Consider the following 17438-nt stretch of genomic DNA (forward strand, 5'->3'; position numbering starts at 1 on the left):
TGGAAAGTGGTCATGATTCATTCCACATCAAAAGCCAGCTTCCAGGGAAAGGCTGTCTGTCTGTCTGCCACACTACTCCTTACTAGTCAGTGGAAGGAGCCTTCCCACTACCCTCTCTTCTGTGGAGGACCGCATGCCCGTTAAAGCAGATCCTAGATGCCAAGAAACTAGGCTTTTTGCCGTCCCCTTGCTCGCTCACTCAAGTGCCTGGTGTGTCTGGGCCGCTGACTTAAGAGTTGGTGATACAGCTACGAATCAAAACTCTAGACCTTTGTAGATCTATCTGTGCTGCTCTGACACTTGCAGATTCAACCGGGCAGCACGTGTGTCCTGAAAGGTGTAGCCACCTGTCCTTCACAGGAACAAAGCCACAGGAGCTAGGTCTCGGGTGGGAATATACACCTTAAAACATACATGCAGCCGGGCGGCGGTGGCGCATGCCTTTAATCCCAGCACTCCAGAGGCAGAGCCAAGTGGATCTCTGTGAGTTCGAGGCCAGCCTGGTCTACAGAGTGAGATCCAGGACAAGCACCAAAACTATGCAGAGAAACCTTGTCTCAAAAAACCAAACCAAACCAAACAAACAAACACGCAAAACAGACCTACCAAACAAGCAGGGGTTTCAGCCCCTACCAGTGCCACTGTGAAGCAGGGTGATGTTCTGTAAGTTTCAGCCCCTACCAGTGCCACTGTGAAGCAGGGTGATGTTCTATAAGTTTCAGCACCTAACAAACAGTGCCACTGTGAAGCAGGGTGATGTTCTATAAGTTGTATGTTGTGCCCATCCTCCCTGCACTCCAGAGACTCTCAACGGGGAAGAAAACTGGAAGGTGCTAGCCTCATGACTCCAGAGAAAACAATATCAATGCTGGTTGCCCGGTCACTCCAGGCCGGAGGCTGCCCACCTCACTCTGACTTTGTGTCTGAGTCTAGAAATGAAGGTGAATAATAATAAGGCATTCTCTCAGAAGTTCAAAAATATGACTCAATTAAGTGAACATACAGCCAAGTCTCAGGCTGAAGGCAGCAGCTTTCTCAAGCGCAAGGCACACCCTACTCAGTGAGCGGCTTGCTAGTCAGCAAGTACAAGCTACAAGATACGTTTCTGTTGTAACTTTAAAAATAGCCCCCACCCAGAGCTGGGGGGCCTCTCAAGAGCTCTGCGTGCCCCTTGGTAAAATGGCAAATGTGCCAGAACACTGCTTCCAGAATGATCAGTGCTGCTTCTGCTACCACACAACTGTGTGGATCTGGTTTGGAACCTCAGTGGTTCACTAAGACCGGAAACAAGGTCAGTGGCCTCACTGTGGTCATTGAGGACCTGGTTTTTGTCCGTAACAAAAGGACAGGTGCTTACGAAAGCATCCTCCTCATCTCTAGAGAAGTGCTCAAGGCCAGGAAGCCAGCAGAGGGAGGGTTAACTCCAGGGCAAAGTGCACTACTGGGCATCAGTCTACCAGCCCCTTGGAGCTATACACGTACCCCATGGGCTTCTGCCCACGTCCTGGAAGGGAAGTAGAGAAGCCAGCTGCAGCTCAACTGCTCAAAATCATAGGTGCTGCTCTATCTGAACTTCAGCTCAGAGAGGATTTACAGCTGAAGTTGGTCGTCTACCTCCAGGAAAACACCAGACACCATAAATCACCAGCGATGCAACTTAGGGCAGGGAATGCTCAGGGGGACCAGACAATAAGGCTCCTCCCGACAACACGGAAGATTTTCTACTTTCTGGAAGGGTCTTTACTGTGGGAATTCTATCGTCTCTTAGTACCTGCCCATGTCTTTGCTGCATGTTGCTAGGCTCTGATGCCCTCAACACAGGACCTGCCTATTCATATATGGCACAGCCAGTACCAAGTGTGATGCCTAGGATGCCGTGGGTCCTACTGTGGCTCAGAGTGAGCATGGGAGGGTGAACTGAAACAGAGGCTGAGGACCCCAAGCACACATTCTAACCAAAGGACTGCACATGGCTAAGCTCAGAGAGTTCCTGACCTCCTAAAATAAAATATAATTTTTACTGCCTCAAAGTACAAGTTATGCTACAAGAAAGATGATGCTTTTTGAAAAAAAATCCATATCCTAGAAAAATATTTTAAAGGTCATTTCAAAAAAAAAAAAAAAAAGAACAAAACCCACAGACATACTGTAGAGAATTGTAATGAAATGTCTCCAACACAACAATATAAAAATGTATGAAATCAGTTCCTTAGTTACCATGTCACAGTCATACTCTAACTCAACAGAAAGACGAATCCTGGAACAGTGCCGTTCACAGCACCCAGTACACTCTTGATATTTATATGAGCTTTCCAACTCAGAAACTGCCACGGAAGTACAAGCAAAATCTGCTTCTCTGTACATTCCCAAAGGCAGACAGCCAATGTAACTTCTCACTTCACCATAAAGCAATTAGATTAAGTAAACAATTGTCCCTCAGACTGGCCAAAAGTAAACTGGGTGGTTCCTGAGGACTTTTATGTAAACAATGTGTTAAAAATGGGCAGCTCTGCAGACTAAAGAGCTTTCTTTTATATAAAGTGTGAATGGACAGCATGTTCACATGGTCAGAATGTGAACAGGCTTTAACGATTTCTAAGTCAGCACGCATGTTTATAAAGCCAGGCCTCATGACTCACACCTGTGATCCCTACACTAAGGAGGCTGAGCGAGGAAGATTGATGTAATTCCAAGGGCAGACCATGAGCTACAAAGCGAGAACATGTCACAAAAAGTCAACCTGTTTACAAAGCAGTGCTTATATCTTTCTTAACTACCCATGTGTATAATCTATTCTGTAATTCTTATCAATGCTAGAATGTTCTTCTCAAATAAACTCAATTCTGTAAATTAATCTGCAATTTAGAAAGTTGTGCTTAAATATAAACAATCTGTCTCCAAACGCATGGCAAAGGTCACTCTGGTGTCAGCTCCGTGTTCGGCTCCCATTGGGCAAAGTGCCCCTCCCTGTGTCTGTCAATGCGCTTCAGTAAAATGCTGTTCTCCTGTCTCAGATGTCTTGATGGCATCTACCAATGACCTCTAAATTCAGATTTCCCACTAGGCTATTTCTGAGGCCTTCCTTCCAAGAGTCACCACGGCGTGAGCTGACACACTACAACTCTGCCTCCTTAGCTGCGTTCGGTCGGCACTGCCTCAGCCTGCTGCCCTTGCAGAGGGCACAGGGCAGTGAGCAGTGGTTAGAGGACAACAATTAGCTGAGGCTGGCAAGTGACAGGAGAGTTCGCAAGTACAAGAGCCGAGACACCAGGTCACACCCAATTTAGGATGCTTCCATGCACAGGCCAACCTTGCCGGAAGGCCAGTGAATGCTTTTCTTGTTCAACAGCCTTAGTAAGGACACACAAAGGGCATTATTAAATTATATCCTGGCATGTTTATTATTATCTCATAAAATAAGACATCCCTCAAAGTGCTTGCTCTCTGGAAGCTCCAGGTCTCCCAACACCATCAGTCCAAAATGGTGTTTCTCTAGAAGGCTCAGTGCTCTTAATTGCCCTTCAATGAGGGCTTCAAACAAAGCCCACTTACTCATTTCCATACTTTGTCTGTGGGACATTCCTAACCCACTCTTCTATGACACTACTGGCCATTATGTCTATTCGAGACTGGTAAGACACACACCATATCACTACCAAAAACATTTACTGCGAACTAACCACAGACCCAACAGCTACAGAAGTCACGGACTTGAAGTTCAAGAACGAAACCATTAGCAAGATGAATTCAGAAGTCTCTGTCGAGAGTTCTTCTCTCCATTATTTGTTGTAGTATCACTGCTCAGGTCCAAATCTGTCAAAATTGAAACCATTATTTAGAAAGGAGGAATAGCAGGAAGCACTTGTGTTACCCAGCTGCGAGGAGGATTTCTCACACACACTGTTTTACCATGTCTGCTGCTTAGTGTGAAGTTAGGTCAAGGCAAGGAGCCAATATACTCCCTTTTAAAGTCAAATGGTGGCTTTGGGAGTAACCCACCACTCTCTGGGTTATATAGGCCTGCCCCTGAGGAGGGCATTCACACCTGTACAGTAAACACGATCCAAAGCCCATAGCTCAGGAGGCCCTAGGTTCTAGAGAAGCTAAATGGACATGTTGTCAAACTCCCTTCTAAACATTTATGGTTCTACCCATAGATCAGTGTGGCCCTCAACCGTGACCAGAGAACCTTCCTTCTGCAGTGGGCAGCAGTCATTGCAGACTCCTAACAGGTGAATGTGCTGAGAGGAAGTAATGTGACTGCGGAGTGCTCAGTCCTAAATGAGACATCAATACTGACCCCCCGGCCCCTAAATCAGAGCTCAGGGAATGTCCACAAAGCGGAAAGAAAATTAAGAGCAAAGGGGGTGGGGGACAAAATGTGGGCATCTGAACACGATGTGGCTTGGCGCTCATGAACTCACTGCAGCCCTGGTCACCTGCACAAGACACACCCAACACGGTCATCAACATCCTCTGCAGGCAGCACTAACTGGACTCAGGGTCATTAAAAAAAAGAAAGGATAGGAAGGGGAGAAGGGGATGGATTGGGAGAAGCTGGATATGATATCAAGATATAGTGTAAACATGTACGAATTTGTCAAAGAACAAATAACAGACACTAAAGTGAAGGAAAGGCAGAGAAGGACAAAGAGATGGGAGGTACAGACAGGAGGACAAGACAAGACAGAGACAACGAGAAGAGTGCTAGACACAGAGGCGGAGCTGAGACAGCGAACAGGACACAGATAGAGCAGGCAGAGGGCGGAGAGGCAGGCAGAGGCAGAAGCACAGATTCATCCTTGTTTGGAAACTTGGGTTCCCACACTCTCCCCCAGGACAGCACTGGGGCAGTGGTTCAAGTGACGGGCAGGGTAAAGACAGCCCACACTGCTGCAAAGGTGTGCCTGTCCAGAGAGCCAACCATACCTTTGAACTCCCCCGTCCGGCTCCTCTGGTCCTCTCCCTTGATCTCCGAGGACATGGGAGTTTTTCCATCAATGACGTCCATCTTGATCATGCCTAGGTTGGTCAGGAGCAGCATGGGGTCGATGCCCTGCCCGTTGCTTTTAATGTTCTCCAGCACCTTAAGACACTTGTATGATTTGAGCTCACTTATGTTCTCTTCCAGAAAAAGGTTGTAGAGGCTCAAGTCATTGTAGCCTTCAGATCTGAAATGTAGAACATCAAAGGTCGGCAGGATTTCATAGACTTTGAGAACATCTGTCTTCTGCCGGAACGGGACGAACAGCGTGTAGATGACCACGGGAGCCAGCAGAGCATACACTATGAGGTTAATGAAGCTGAGCAGCTGGAAGATGCCGACAGCAATGAGCTTGCACTGGAAGCGGTCGGGAATGCTGCTGTCATTTCTCAGGACGCCCGATTTGATGCTGCACAGAAACTCGTCAGAGAGTGAGGAGAGGCTGAAGTAATAGCTCAAGTAGATACATGCCAGCAGTATGACGACAAAAGTCACCAGTCGGCAGCTAATGTATTTCACGATTAAATGATTAGAGTTCTTCTTCGTCTTCAAGTACTGCTCCACGATTGGGTACTTGAAGTGGCTTTCAGATATCTCCCACAGACTGAAAAACAAAGCAAACAAAACTAACTGAGACCCCTGCCAGTCTCCTCAAATGACAAAGGCATGGGCATGTTCAACACCGTCACACTGAAAACTTCAAACACATTAACTATAAGTCCACTCAGGTACTAGGGAATAAAACCATGCTTAAAACCTCTTTTTCCTTTGATATTTTAAACATTTAAAAATTTTATATGAGTATTTTGCCTGCGTGTGTGCAGTGCCCTTGGGAGCCAGAAGAGGGTGTTAGCTGCCTGGAACTGGAGTTACAGACAATTGTAAGCCAACATGTGGATGCTGGGAACCACACTCAGGCCCTCTGAAAGAGCAGCAAGTGCCCTTAACTGCTGAGTCATCTCTCCAGGCCCCCTTCTAATATTTTAAAGACAATCTGGTTGATTAAATGTGAGTTAATACTTAACAATTTTTAGGGCAATGCCTAGTACCCAGGGCTCAATGTCTGTTAATTTATCAGATCCAGAATAGCAGCTGGCTTAGTATTGTTGGTTTATAAACCACAATCTCGAACTAAGCATGTATAATAAAGAAATTTTAAGCCCCACTAGAACACATACGCTTCTACTAGGGAGAGTTGGGGAAACTCAGGGGACCCAAATGGCATTGTTTTGGTCTCTGGCTCTCCCACAAGAGACTATATGACCCTGTTTATCTAATATCTACAAATAAGGGGGTAGAAAAAGTGGCAAACAAATGTAGTTAATTAATAATGCAGCATTCAAACCGAGTCTGGAATTGTGCTGGCCAGTTTTATGTCAACATGACACAAGCTAGAGTCATTTTACCAGAGGGAACCTCAGGTGAGAAGGCCCCGTACCAGACGGGCCTGGGACAAGCCTGTGCTCCATTTTCTTGTTGATGACTGAGGTGGGAGGGCCCAGGTCACTGCAGGCAGGGCCACCCCTGGACTGGCAGTTCTGGGTGCTGTAAGAAAGCTGGCTGAGCCACCCATTAAGAGCAAGCCAGTAAGCAGCACTCCCCCATGGCCTGTGCATCAGTTCCTGCTCTGCTTGAGTTTTTGTCCTGATTTCTTTCAATCATGGACTGTAATGTTGAACTGTTAGCTAAAATAAATCCTTTCCCCTTCAAGCTGCTTTTGGTCGTGGTATTTTATCACAGCAATAGAAATGCTACGACAGGAATATGGCAGGCACTTTTGAAATAAGACAACTATTGCTGGTATGGTTGTTACTAGCAAAGACAGAGCCAGAGGAAGAACGTGAGAAGGCAGGGCCTCCACCTTCTGGGTCCACTTCTCTCATCCTTTCTATATGCTTGGCTGCCTCAGAATCCTCTGGCTTTCCCATTACAGGACATCAAAGCAAGCAAGCTACATGTGAGACTTTGATCTGTCACCCCTGTGAGAACTGCTTTTCAAAGGCTGAGACTGGACAGGGAAAGGAACACCGACCCGAGGACAGTGAGGTTGGGGGGTGAGGTTGTCCCCTGCCAGTTGATGGCAGACTCCTACCTACCCCTTCCCACTCTTGGCAATCAGCACTCTGGGCCAGCCTGGCAGGAGAAAAGGCCGGGGAACTTGTCCTAGGGTGGCTATGGGCAGCTCTCTGGAGCTGTTACCTTTGTCCCACATTCTCATTCACTCCTGGCGGTCCAGGTCCATCTCTCAGGTCCAAGTCCCGAGCGCTCTTGGCAGCCTTGATGGCACGGTTGTAGACTTTGTCAAGTTCTTCCATGATAAACTTCAGGTCTGAGCAGAGATGGGGAGCCGCTGCGAAGCGCCAGAACAGCGTGGGCAGGTACAGGAGTATGGCAAAGAGCAGCAGGATGTACGGGAAGAACTAGAGAGCAAGAGGCAGTCATGGTTAGCACACCCGTTCAGAGCTGCAAGAAGCTGCCATCAGCTTGCTGGGAAGCTGTCGTGACTGCCAGCAGCTGCTCTCTCCTCATATGGGGACACATGGCATTCCCATGTCACTCAGGGACACCAGCTTGCTGCCTGCTGATCACTGCTTGTTTCAATTTCTGACCCACAGGTGACCCTTTTCAATCAACAGACATAATTTAAATGGAACTGGTGACTACATGGAGACGAACAGTATTTCCTTCTGAGAAGAAGAGGAGAAGGGGAAGGGGGGAGGGGGAAGAAGAGGGAGAGGAGGAGAAGGAGGAGGAAGAGGAGGAAGAGGAGGAAGAGGAGGAGGAGGAGGAGGAGGAGGAGGAAGAGGAAGAGGAGGAGGAGGAGGAGGAGGAGGAGGAGGAGGAGGAGGAGGAGGAGGAGGAGAAAGTTCATTCCCCTATCCCATACAGCGATTCCTCAACAGAACTACAATTAAGAAACAGGTAAATGTCACAGTGACCTTTGCTAGGTTTTGTTGTTGTTCTTGTTTTTCCTTTTATTTGTTCTGGTTTAAAGCTCTAGTTTTTTGTTTTACTTTTTACTTCTTTGGAGTCTGGGAAAATGCCAAAGAAACATCATGAAAACCTCTGGAGTCAGTGGTCTGGTAACTATCCTGTAAAGCAGCTAGAATAAGCACCTAAAGCCTGTAGGGTGTGGAGGGAAGGAGCTTCCCAGCTGAACAGACCAAAGCCTCACCACGGTACAGAACCACGGTACAGAATCCCGGGGAGGCACCAGGATTGGTGGACTCACAGATGAGGAGAAGGGGACTCGGATGTCTGGAGAGTGAAGAGTGACCTGAAACTCAGTCCAATTAGAAGCTCAGGAAGACCACAGCACTGGGCTCCACTGAAGCATGGCCTTGTGGCTTGGGCCATGAGTCACAGAGCCTCTGACCCTCAGTTTCCCTCTCTGAAGTGGTCACGTGATACAGGTGTCATGAAGATGAAGCTGGGTCACTCCAGAGAAGATGCTAAACAAGACTGACGCCTGGCCTGCCATAGATAAGCACTGGAGATCCCCGGAAAAACTAACAACAGGGCTTCCTCCTGTTGGTCCTTCTGATGCCCCACAGGCCTGTGAGGAGAGGGGAGGGGAAGCCTGGAATGGTTTCTGGCCCCAGGTCCCAAAGCTCGCAAGTGACCCAGTTAGAACGTGACCCCCAAGCTACAGCTCTACACAGCATTACGTTACATTGTTCCAGCCCCACACTGGTCATTCTAACTGGGCACATACCCTCTCCTCGAACATATCTAAGAGCACAGAACCTGTGCCAGGCCTGTGCTGTGACTGCTGCAGGACACTGGTGCTGTGAAGGCACTATCGGCATTCCTGGAACCCCGCCAGCTTCCCCATAGGGACGCTTACATGTCCACAGCATACACATCAACTGGCAAGGACTACAAAGTAAAATCCCCAGGCTTTGGTTCAGACCTCATGAGTTTTCGCACGGCTGTCCTCTTTCCCTCTCTAAAGACCCGGCCCCAAGGCACCCATCACCCTTCCAGCTGTTGTGGCTCCATAGTTCTCAAGGTTTTGTCGAAACGCCTTGGTTTTTGCATTTTTGTTCCATTTGTTTTAAATGCATGAAGGTTCACAAAAGAAATGGGTGTGCTGATGCAGTTATCAAAATATGGAAAAGTCAATTTACATGTGCTTCGCTATTATTAACCCTGAAACAGGGTCCAGTGGATAGTCTCTGAGCTGCTACAGCTCTGAAGTGGACATGAGGGAACCACATTAACCCAGACAGAATTTCTTCGCTGGGTGACAAAGCCCGTGCTGGTGTGTCCTACATGTAATTTTCAACGTTAACTCTAGTAGAAGTTAAGGAGGAATAGGGCAATCATGTTCACAAGCATCCCCAAGCTCCCATGCGCCCTTCCTGGAATCCCTGATGTAATAGAAACAGAAGGAAACCCAAATGGATCCAAATTCTGCAGCACCCTCCATGAGGCCGTGCTTTGGGATTTGCACAGGACCAGGTCCTTCAATGTCAGCCTGATCTGCAAAGAGCCGACACACAGTGGCACACCTTGCAGGTTGGGCATTGCTGAACCACACTGCGGCTGAGCTAGTTTACAGTTAGTTTATTCCATCTTTGTCTATTCTAGTCCCTGTCTACTACGAAAGTGAACCTGGCAGCCATGCTGTTTCCAACACTGAGACAGCCAAGCACTTTCCCTGGGAACCATTGGCAGTGGAACTGTTTCTAACTTGGGCTTGTGAAATATTTTTATGGGTCATGCTCGTTTTGGGGGTTATTTGAATAACAGCATTTACCTTGGACTGTTCCCCTAATGTAACAAGTGTACAATCTGTCAAACACACCCAAGGAGTGTGGCATGTAGCCCAACGGGCAGTAGAACACAGTCACTGTAATTAGAAAAAATGAATGTTTAAGGGTGTTACCCGGAGAGCGTTTGCAGTTTCCTAAATTTCCTTGTACCCTGGCTGCCTGTGCAGGAATGTATAGAAATGTCTTGTTTGTTGGTTTTCCCTAGACTTACACTCTCCCACGCCCATCAAAAACAAAGGGACCATTCTGTGTGTCTTCAACATGGCAGTCAAATCGATTCAACTGAAATCTAAAAAGTGTTAGTTAAATTTTAGTGTTTACAATCTTTTTGCTGGAGTAAGAATATGGAGAATCACCGAGGTGTCTGCATGAGGGGAAGCTCTGTGGCCAGCGCTGCCCGCTCCGTACTAGGTCTGGGGTGTGCGTCATTCAAAGCTCGGACTGCACCCCTTGGTACAATGTCCCACTTGGTTGGCACTGTGCTCTTCCCAAGACAGTGAGACCCTCCTGGAGAACCAAGCGGCCACTCTACCTGCAACTCTCAGCCTGTTCACTTTCAAATTTGTGTTGTTCCTGGAAGGGGTTGGAGTCACATGACCTCTGTGTGGGAGGAGCCTGAGGTGATCCGGAACAACCTCCCTCCAGAACAACCTCCCTCCATGGTCTAACTCTTTCTTCATCTAAGGCAAAGATCCACGCAAGCAGCTAAACAATGCCCCCCACGGGATGTGCCACTTGTCTTACGGGACTAACTGTGGTAGGCTGTGGACTCCGAACATTTCTAGCATCTGCTCTGGGCCGGGCAGTGGCAGGGTGCACGCCGCCCCACCCCCAGGTTCAAGCAGCAGCATCTCCTCGGAGGTCACATGGCCTAACAATTAGCCATTAAAACACAGCAAAGCCGCAGTGTAGGTGCTTAACACAGAGAAAACAGAAAAGGCCCTAAAGAAAGATGTCGGAACCTTCACAAGAGGGGCAGGCCCTACTGCTTATTATAGAAAGAGCAAACAAAAAGAGAAATAGACTGTGTTTAACTAAGGCCACAGTTCTCCTCCTCTGTAGTCCTCTGAGCATCTGCTTTCCTCTGCCTGGAAGCTTTCCTGATGTCTGGTGAGTTCCCACCTACCCAACATAAACAACGTAACAACACAAACACCACCAACATAAACAACGTAACAACACAAACACCACCAACATAAACAACGTAACAACACAAACACCACCAACATAAACAACGTAACAACACAACCACCACCAACATAAACAACAAGCCCATGGGCAAAGAAGGAGAAAGGAGTTGAGATCGGATGGTTGACAGATGGTGAACAAAATCCCTTGAAAATCCAAGAGCCAGGGCTGGAAAGATGGCCCAGTGGTTAGGAGGACCCGGGTCCGATTCTCAACACCCACATGGCGGTTCACAACTGTCTGCAGCTCCAGTTCCAGGGCTCCGACACTCTTCTGGAGCCAGGCCTGTTGGTGGTGCACAAACATACTTGAAGGCAAAAAGAAAAGAAACCAACCAACCAACCAAGAGCCCTTGGGTGTGAAACAGCTCAGAAATACGGTCGCAGTGATAGCGACAGTAGTTAGCTCTACCGAGGACAGAGAGGGTAGGACCTAAACCAAAGGCTACGGCAGGAACAGGCCGTAGGCCGGAGTCTGGTGAATGAAGGCAGAGAGTGGAGACCTGTGCCTACCATCTGAGGAGCAGGTGTGACAGTGTCCCCTCTCATCTTCCCCTGGGTCTAAGGATCAACCAGAGACTAAACCCCTGCTGCGGAGTTCGTTCTGGTCTGTGGCGGTTGTCACAGAGGCTCCAGGGAACGCCAAACGTTAGCTAGTAACTGAACTATGAAGGCCCCCAATTCCCATACTGTGCATAGCTGGAGACCACTGGCAGAGAGCAGGATCAAAAATGCCCTGCAAGGCAACAAAGCAGTCCCGAGAACAGGCAGAGGTGACAAGGCAGGCGTCCACTGCGGCAGAAGGCAGAAGCGACGGGAGGGACGTTAGACAGCTGCACAGAGAGGGCACTCGTGTGAGACGAAAAGACAGAAAACCTGAGGACTATGCGGGCCTCTGGCCTGTGCAGGGGCCGGGGCGCTGGCACTGGCCGCTGACAGAAACACAGGAGGGACCACACACGAGGGACAGGGAGGGACATGGGAGGCAGATCTAAATTGAGAGACTGGCATGAGATGCCACTAGTCAAGAAGACCTTGGTGCTGTGACAGCTGAGAGCGAGGGAGGGGTCTGGCTTGTGCTCAGGACCCGACAGCACACAGAAAGCTGAAGCCAAGAAAATAACGGCAGCAATGACCCCAGAGAACAGGGGATGGGGGTGGGTGGGGGGGTGGGGGTGGGGGTGGGGGTGGGTGGGGGGGTGGGGAGGTAGGGGGTGGGGGGGTCAGGGATGGGACGGGACGACACATGTGACACTGCAGGGTCAGCCAGAGAATGAATACTGGAAGAGACAGGAAGGTCAGAAAGTAGGAAGCAGGCAAAACAAGATCATCTTGGATTTGGGGACATGAAATACAAAGGTGTGAAGGATGCGGGTCCTGGCTGTGGGATGTTCAGATAAAAACTCACATAAAGACCATTCCAAATACGGGAAATGAAGAACGGAGCATCACACCCTGGGCAGCCTTCAGAATGCAGACGTAAAGACATCAAGGGGAAGTCAACAGGCGGGTGGCAGCTGAGGGTGAGTATCACTTAGTCCTGGAGAGGATGGTGAGTTAAGCGTCTGCACGGAAGAAGGAAAGGGCTGAGCCAGAAGAACCGGAGCCACATGCCAGGGGTAACGCTCTGCATGGGACCACATGCTCCATGCAGTACTCTGAGAGCACTTTAGGACTGAAGACAGACACAGGTTTCCTGTGAAGTGCCAAGACTTTGGGAACCACATGGTTCCAGCTGCAGCCATTCCCTTCGGCCCCAGGGCTGTGAAAACAGTGTGTAGATTAATAGGTAAAGGCATCTGTTATCGGTTTAAAATGTTATCTGAAGAGAGGCTGGGTGTGGCTTGAGAACATGTGGCATCACAGTTTGCCAACCTGACCTGGATTCTGCTTTTTGAAGAGCAGTGTGGTCCTCAGACCAGTGACTTCACTACTATTCCTGAAGCTGCTAGAGTCTGTGATTGCTCGCTCTGTCAATTTGATATAACCTAGAAGAGTGGTTCTCAACTTGTGGGTCACAACCCCTTGGGAGGGGTGTGGCGTTGCTGAATGACCCTGCTGTGAAGGTCATTTTGTACACTGTGAAGATTTGTCACTCTGATTGGTGACTGGCCAGTAGCTGAACAGGATAAGGTTAGGCAGGAAAGCCAAACTGAGAATGCTGGGAGAAAGAAGGGCAGAGCAGAGGAGTTGCCAGCAGATGCAGAGAGAAGCAAGATGCACATGCCATACTGAGAAAAGGTACCAACCCACGTGGCAAAGAATAGATAAGAAATATGGTTAATTTAAATGGAAAAGTTAGCTAATAACAAGCCTGAGCTATTGGCCGAGCATTTATTAAGCCTCTGTGTCTATAATTTGGAAGCAGGCTAATGGGACAGGAAAACTACGCCTACATGACCCGTTCACAGGGGTCACATATCAGATATCCTGCATATCAGATATTTACATTATGATTCAGAATAGTAGCAAAACTATGAAGTAGCAATGAAAATAATGTTATGGTTGGGGATCACTACAGCATGAGGAACTGTATTAAAGGGTCACAGCATTAGGAAGGTTGAGAACCACTGTTCTAGAATCATCTAGGAAAAGAGTCTCAATGAGTGACCATCTACAGTTGGCTTGTGGGCATGGCTGTGGGAGACTGCCTCAAGTTAATTGGTGTGGGAACACCTAGCTCACTGTGAGAAGCACTATTCCCTAGGTGGGGGTGGGAGGTGGTCCTAAACTGCACAAGAGTGGAGCTGGGCACAAGCACGCAATGAGCACGCATGTGTTCATTCCTCTCTGCTCTTGACTGTGGATGTGATGTGGTCAGCTGCGTCAAGTCCTGTGGCCTTGACTTTCCCACCGTGATGGACTAGAAGCTGGAAGTGTACGCTGACATAAACCACTTCTCCCATAAGCTGATTCTGTCAAGATGTCATAGCAACAGAAAAGAAACTAAAACAGACATAGACCTGCAGGCCCACAATGTCAGCACCTGCCCTATGATGTGCAGGCACACACTGTGTGAGGAACACCAGTCTAAATTGGTGGTGCTCCAAGCCAGGCCAGGAGCATCAGACTCTTGGAGGATTCTGAGAAAAAACTACATTCCTGGCATTAACTCCAACGTTAGACGGTCCACCCTAGCAGTGTGGGTGGGGCTCAGACCCCTTGTTTGTATATATTCCAGGTAATGCCAGAGGCTTCATGCGAATCCTCCAACTAGGTCTCTGTGACTCCACTTTAGAGAAGTATTTTGCCCGCTTTGTTAAATAATCTTTATTCTTTTTTTTTTTTTTTCTTTTAAGGGCTCTGTTTCAAAGAGAAACCTCACTAATCTTTGCCGACGTTCTGGATGGGAATGAAGAGAACAATGAGAGTTCGAGCAGTCTTAGAGCGCCCCCTGCTGGCCTTCCGGATGCACTCACGTGGCCTGCCCAAACTCTCAGCGCTCAGCGCCACGGAAGTCATCAGCAGTGACTGAAGTCAGAGAGGAAGGTGGAAGGGATGAGAGCGAGAAGTCAGCAGGGACAGTTACACCACTGACACGCCAGTCCACGGGACAGTCACGTAAACATTACACTGAAGAATGTCTTTTGGGGGATGTGAGTCTCCTGGTTTGGCTGGTATTGAATTGAGACATGTTTAAATAAACTCTAGTCCCTGAGCAAGCACCTGGAGAAGCCACATAGGGGACACACACACACACACACACACACACACACACACACACACACACACGCACGCGCGCGCGCACGCCCCTGCCTCTCTTCCTCACTGGACACATCTGCCACAGTGAGCCACTTACAAAAAGTGATTTAAAAAAGCATGTTCTGGGCAAAGGGTTTTGTAACCTGAAAATTTCCCCATTTTTTCTTGTTTAAAACTCTATCAAATCATTCTATTGAACTGTTATTTAGTGTGTAAACTGTACCACTGTTTAAAAAGTATGTTTACTTTTAAAAAAAAGTTTACAGTAACCACATTCCTTCCGTATTTCCTTTCCTTTCCCTTTCCTTTCCTTCCCCTTCCTTCCTTCCTTCCTTCTTTCCTTCCTTCCTTCCTTCCTTCCTTCCTTCCTTCCTTCCTTCCTTCCTTCCTTCCTTCCCTCCCTCCCTCCTCTCTCCCTCCTTTCTGTTTTTTTGGTTTTTGAGACAGAGTTTCTCTGTGTAGCCCTGGCTGTCCTGGAACTAGCTCTGTAGATCAGGCTGGCCTCGAACTCACTGAGATCCACCTGCCTCTGTCTCTCAAGTGCTGGGATTAAGGGTGTGCGCCACCACTGCCCGGCTTATGTTAACTACATTTCTGTATTTTATTTTTTAAAAGGTAAAAAACTGAAAAACATTCATTGTGGGAATACAGGATCTATGATTACCATATCTGTGCCCAACTCAAAAAGCCACATCTTTATTCCCATCTGGCATGGGCTACTTTCCCAGTTAGAGAAAATCTTGATTTCTTTTATCTATATTAGACTTGTTTTATTTTTAATTATGTGTGTGAGAGTGTATATACCAGGTATGTGTGGGTACTTGTAAAGGCCAAAAGATGGGGTCAGATCCCCTGGAACTGGAGTTAGAGGCAGTCATGAGCTGCCTGATGTGGGAACTGGGAACCAAGCTAAGACCCTCTGAAGAGCAGAATAGACTCTTAACCACACAGATCCATCTCTACCAGCCCTTCTCATTTCCAGGACCATCACAATCAAATCCCACACACTGAACGGCCACGGCAATGTGCATCTTCTCTGACAGTTCTATAGGCCAAGATGTTCCCACCAAGGGCCCGGGGAACTCCCTCCTTGCCCCTCCCAGCACCCCTTGGCCTGGGTTACAGGCCACCTTCCCACACGTGTTCCGGCACTGTCTCCCCTCTATGCGTGCCTATGTCCAAGTTTTCTCCTCTGAGAGGACACCTGCCATATTGGAGGTGTGGCACACACGACCCCAGGATGTCGTCTCCTAAGTCACTGACTGTAAGTACAGCAGATCTGTTCAAATGAAGTCATATCTAAGGTACACAGGGTTAAGACAGCAACATAATCTTTTGGGGGACACAGTCCAACCCAGGACAGCATACCATGTAGTCCATCTTGGTCTCAGTCCCCAGCACACCCCCGGCAGCATCTGGCACAGGCTACTGTACTGACAGCTGATCTCACAGGACAACCTCCTCTTTACTCCTACAGTCTACCTTTCTGTTTGTCTCTCCACCCAGCTCTGACTTCTGTGGGTTCCTCTTAAGGCCCCAACTCTCCATGCTCGATGTCCCTTAGATTCTGTCCTAGCTAGCCTTTAACTGTCAGCTTGGCACAGTCCACAGATGGGGGAGCCTTGAATGGGGAACCACGGAGCTTAGATCGGCCTGCAGGCATGTTTTCAGGGGACTGTCACGATTGTTAATCAATGTGTGAGGAGCCAGCCTATTGTGGACGGCACCACTCCCTGGGCAGGTGGTCCGGGGTTGTATAAGAAAGGTAGCTAAGCCCGAGCTTGAGCATGAGCCAGAGAGCAAAGCCAGCAAGCCGTGTTCCTTCCCGGCTCCGGCCTCAAGTTCCCACCCTCAGGTCCTTCAGAGGCAGGTTACAAGCTAGAAGTGTGAGCCAAATAAATCCTCTCCTCCCCACGCTGCTTTGGTCAGTGTTTATCACAGCAACAGAAAGGAACTAAAACAGACCCATCCCTTCTACACCCACCCTAGAGGGGTTCAGTCGGCCAGCTTCCACACCAAATTCCTGGTAGACGCCAATGCACCGTGAACCGTATCTTCCATCTACTTATGGCCCAGGGGCCGCAGAGCAGCTCTGGTGAGGAGCTGAGCAGAGCCATCCTCTTCTCCTCAGATTTCCTGCATCCCATGCCAATCCCGGGTCACACCCTGGCTCTGATCCTCCCCTCAGCCTCCCATGTCCAGTGGTCACATCTTTTTGGCCCCAGCTCCTCAGATACCTGGAATGCCCTCCTCCTGTATCACCAGGCATGCTATGCCGAGGCTGATTAACTGCTACCACCAACGTGACTAATCCTGAGCACACTGCCTGTCACCCTGGGGCAGCTTCAACACTGACTGTGTGACCTCACTGTCCGGCTGTCCGCAGTGAGTTTGCTGATCCCTGGCACAGGGTTCTCTACAGCCAGCCCCTTTCATGATCCTATGGTGTCACCTTGTAATGGCCGCATGACAGCAAGTCCTGCTTGCTGTTTGCACTTTTCCTTCTCAGAAACACCTGCTTCCCTCCTCTTCTGTCCTGACAGAACCTTCCCTGAGCCTGGCTAGTGGCTCTCCCTGCCTCCTCCTGCAGACCAGAGCCCCCTCTGTGCCTGGCTAGTGGCTCTCCCTGCCTCCTCCTGCAGACCAGAGCCCCCTCTGTGCCTGGCTAGTGGCTCTCCCTGCCTCCTCCTGCAGACCAGAACCCGCTCTGTGCCTGGCTAGGCTTTCCCAGTCTCTCCTCCCACCACTGCTGAGGACTAACTCTGAGAACCCAGCACTCTGTCCAGG

General features: G+C 48.9%; 1 protein-coding gene across 1 annotated transcript in view; it reads right to left on the minus strand.

Annotated features, from left to right (window-relative positions):
• Positions 1-2133: 2133 nt before the first annotated feature.
• Positions 2134-17438, minus strand: part of Panx1 (pannexin 1) — a 37582-nt gene continuing 22277 nt past the window's right edge. Inside the window, 3 exon segments of the mRNA XM_059266662.1 lie at positions 2134-3813; positions 4930-5588; positions 7184-7404. Of these exon segments, the coding sequence (XP_059122645.1) occupies positions 3734-3813; positions 4930-5588; positions 7184-7404 (960 nt within the window). The 3' untranslated portion in view covers positions 2134-3733.

Source organism: Peromyscus eremicus, chromosome 7 (assembly GCF_949786415.1).
Source record: "Peromyscus eremicus chromosome 7, PerEre_H2_v1, whole genome shotgun sequence".
Lineage (NCBI taxonomy): Eukaryota > Metazoa > Chordata > Mammalia > Rodentia > Cricetidae > Peromyscus > Peromyscus eremicus.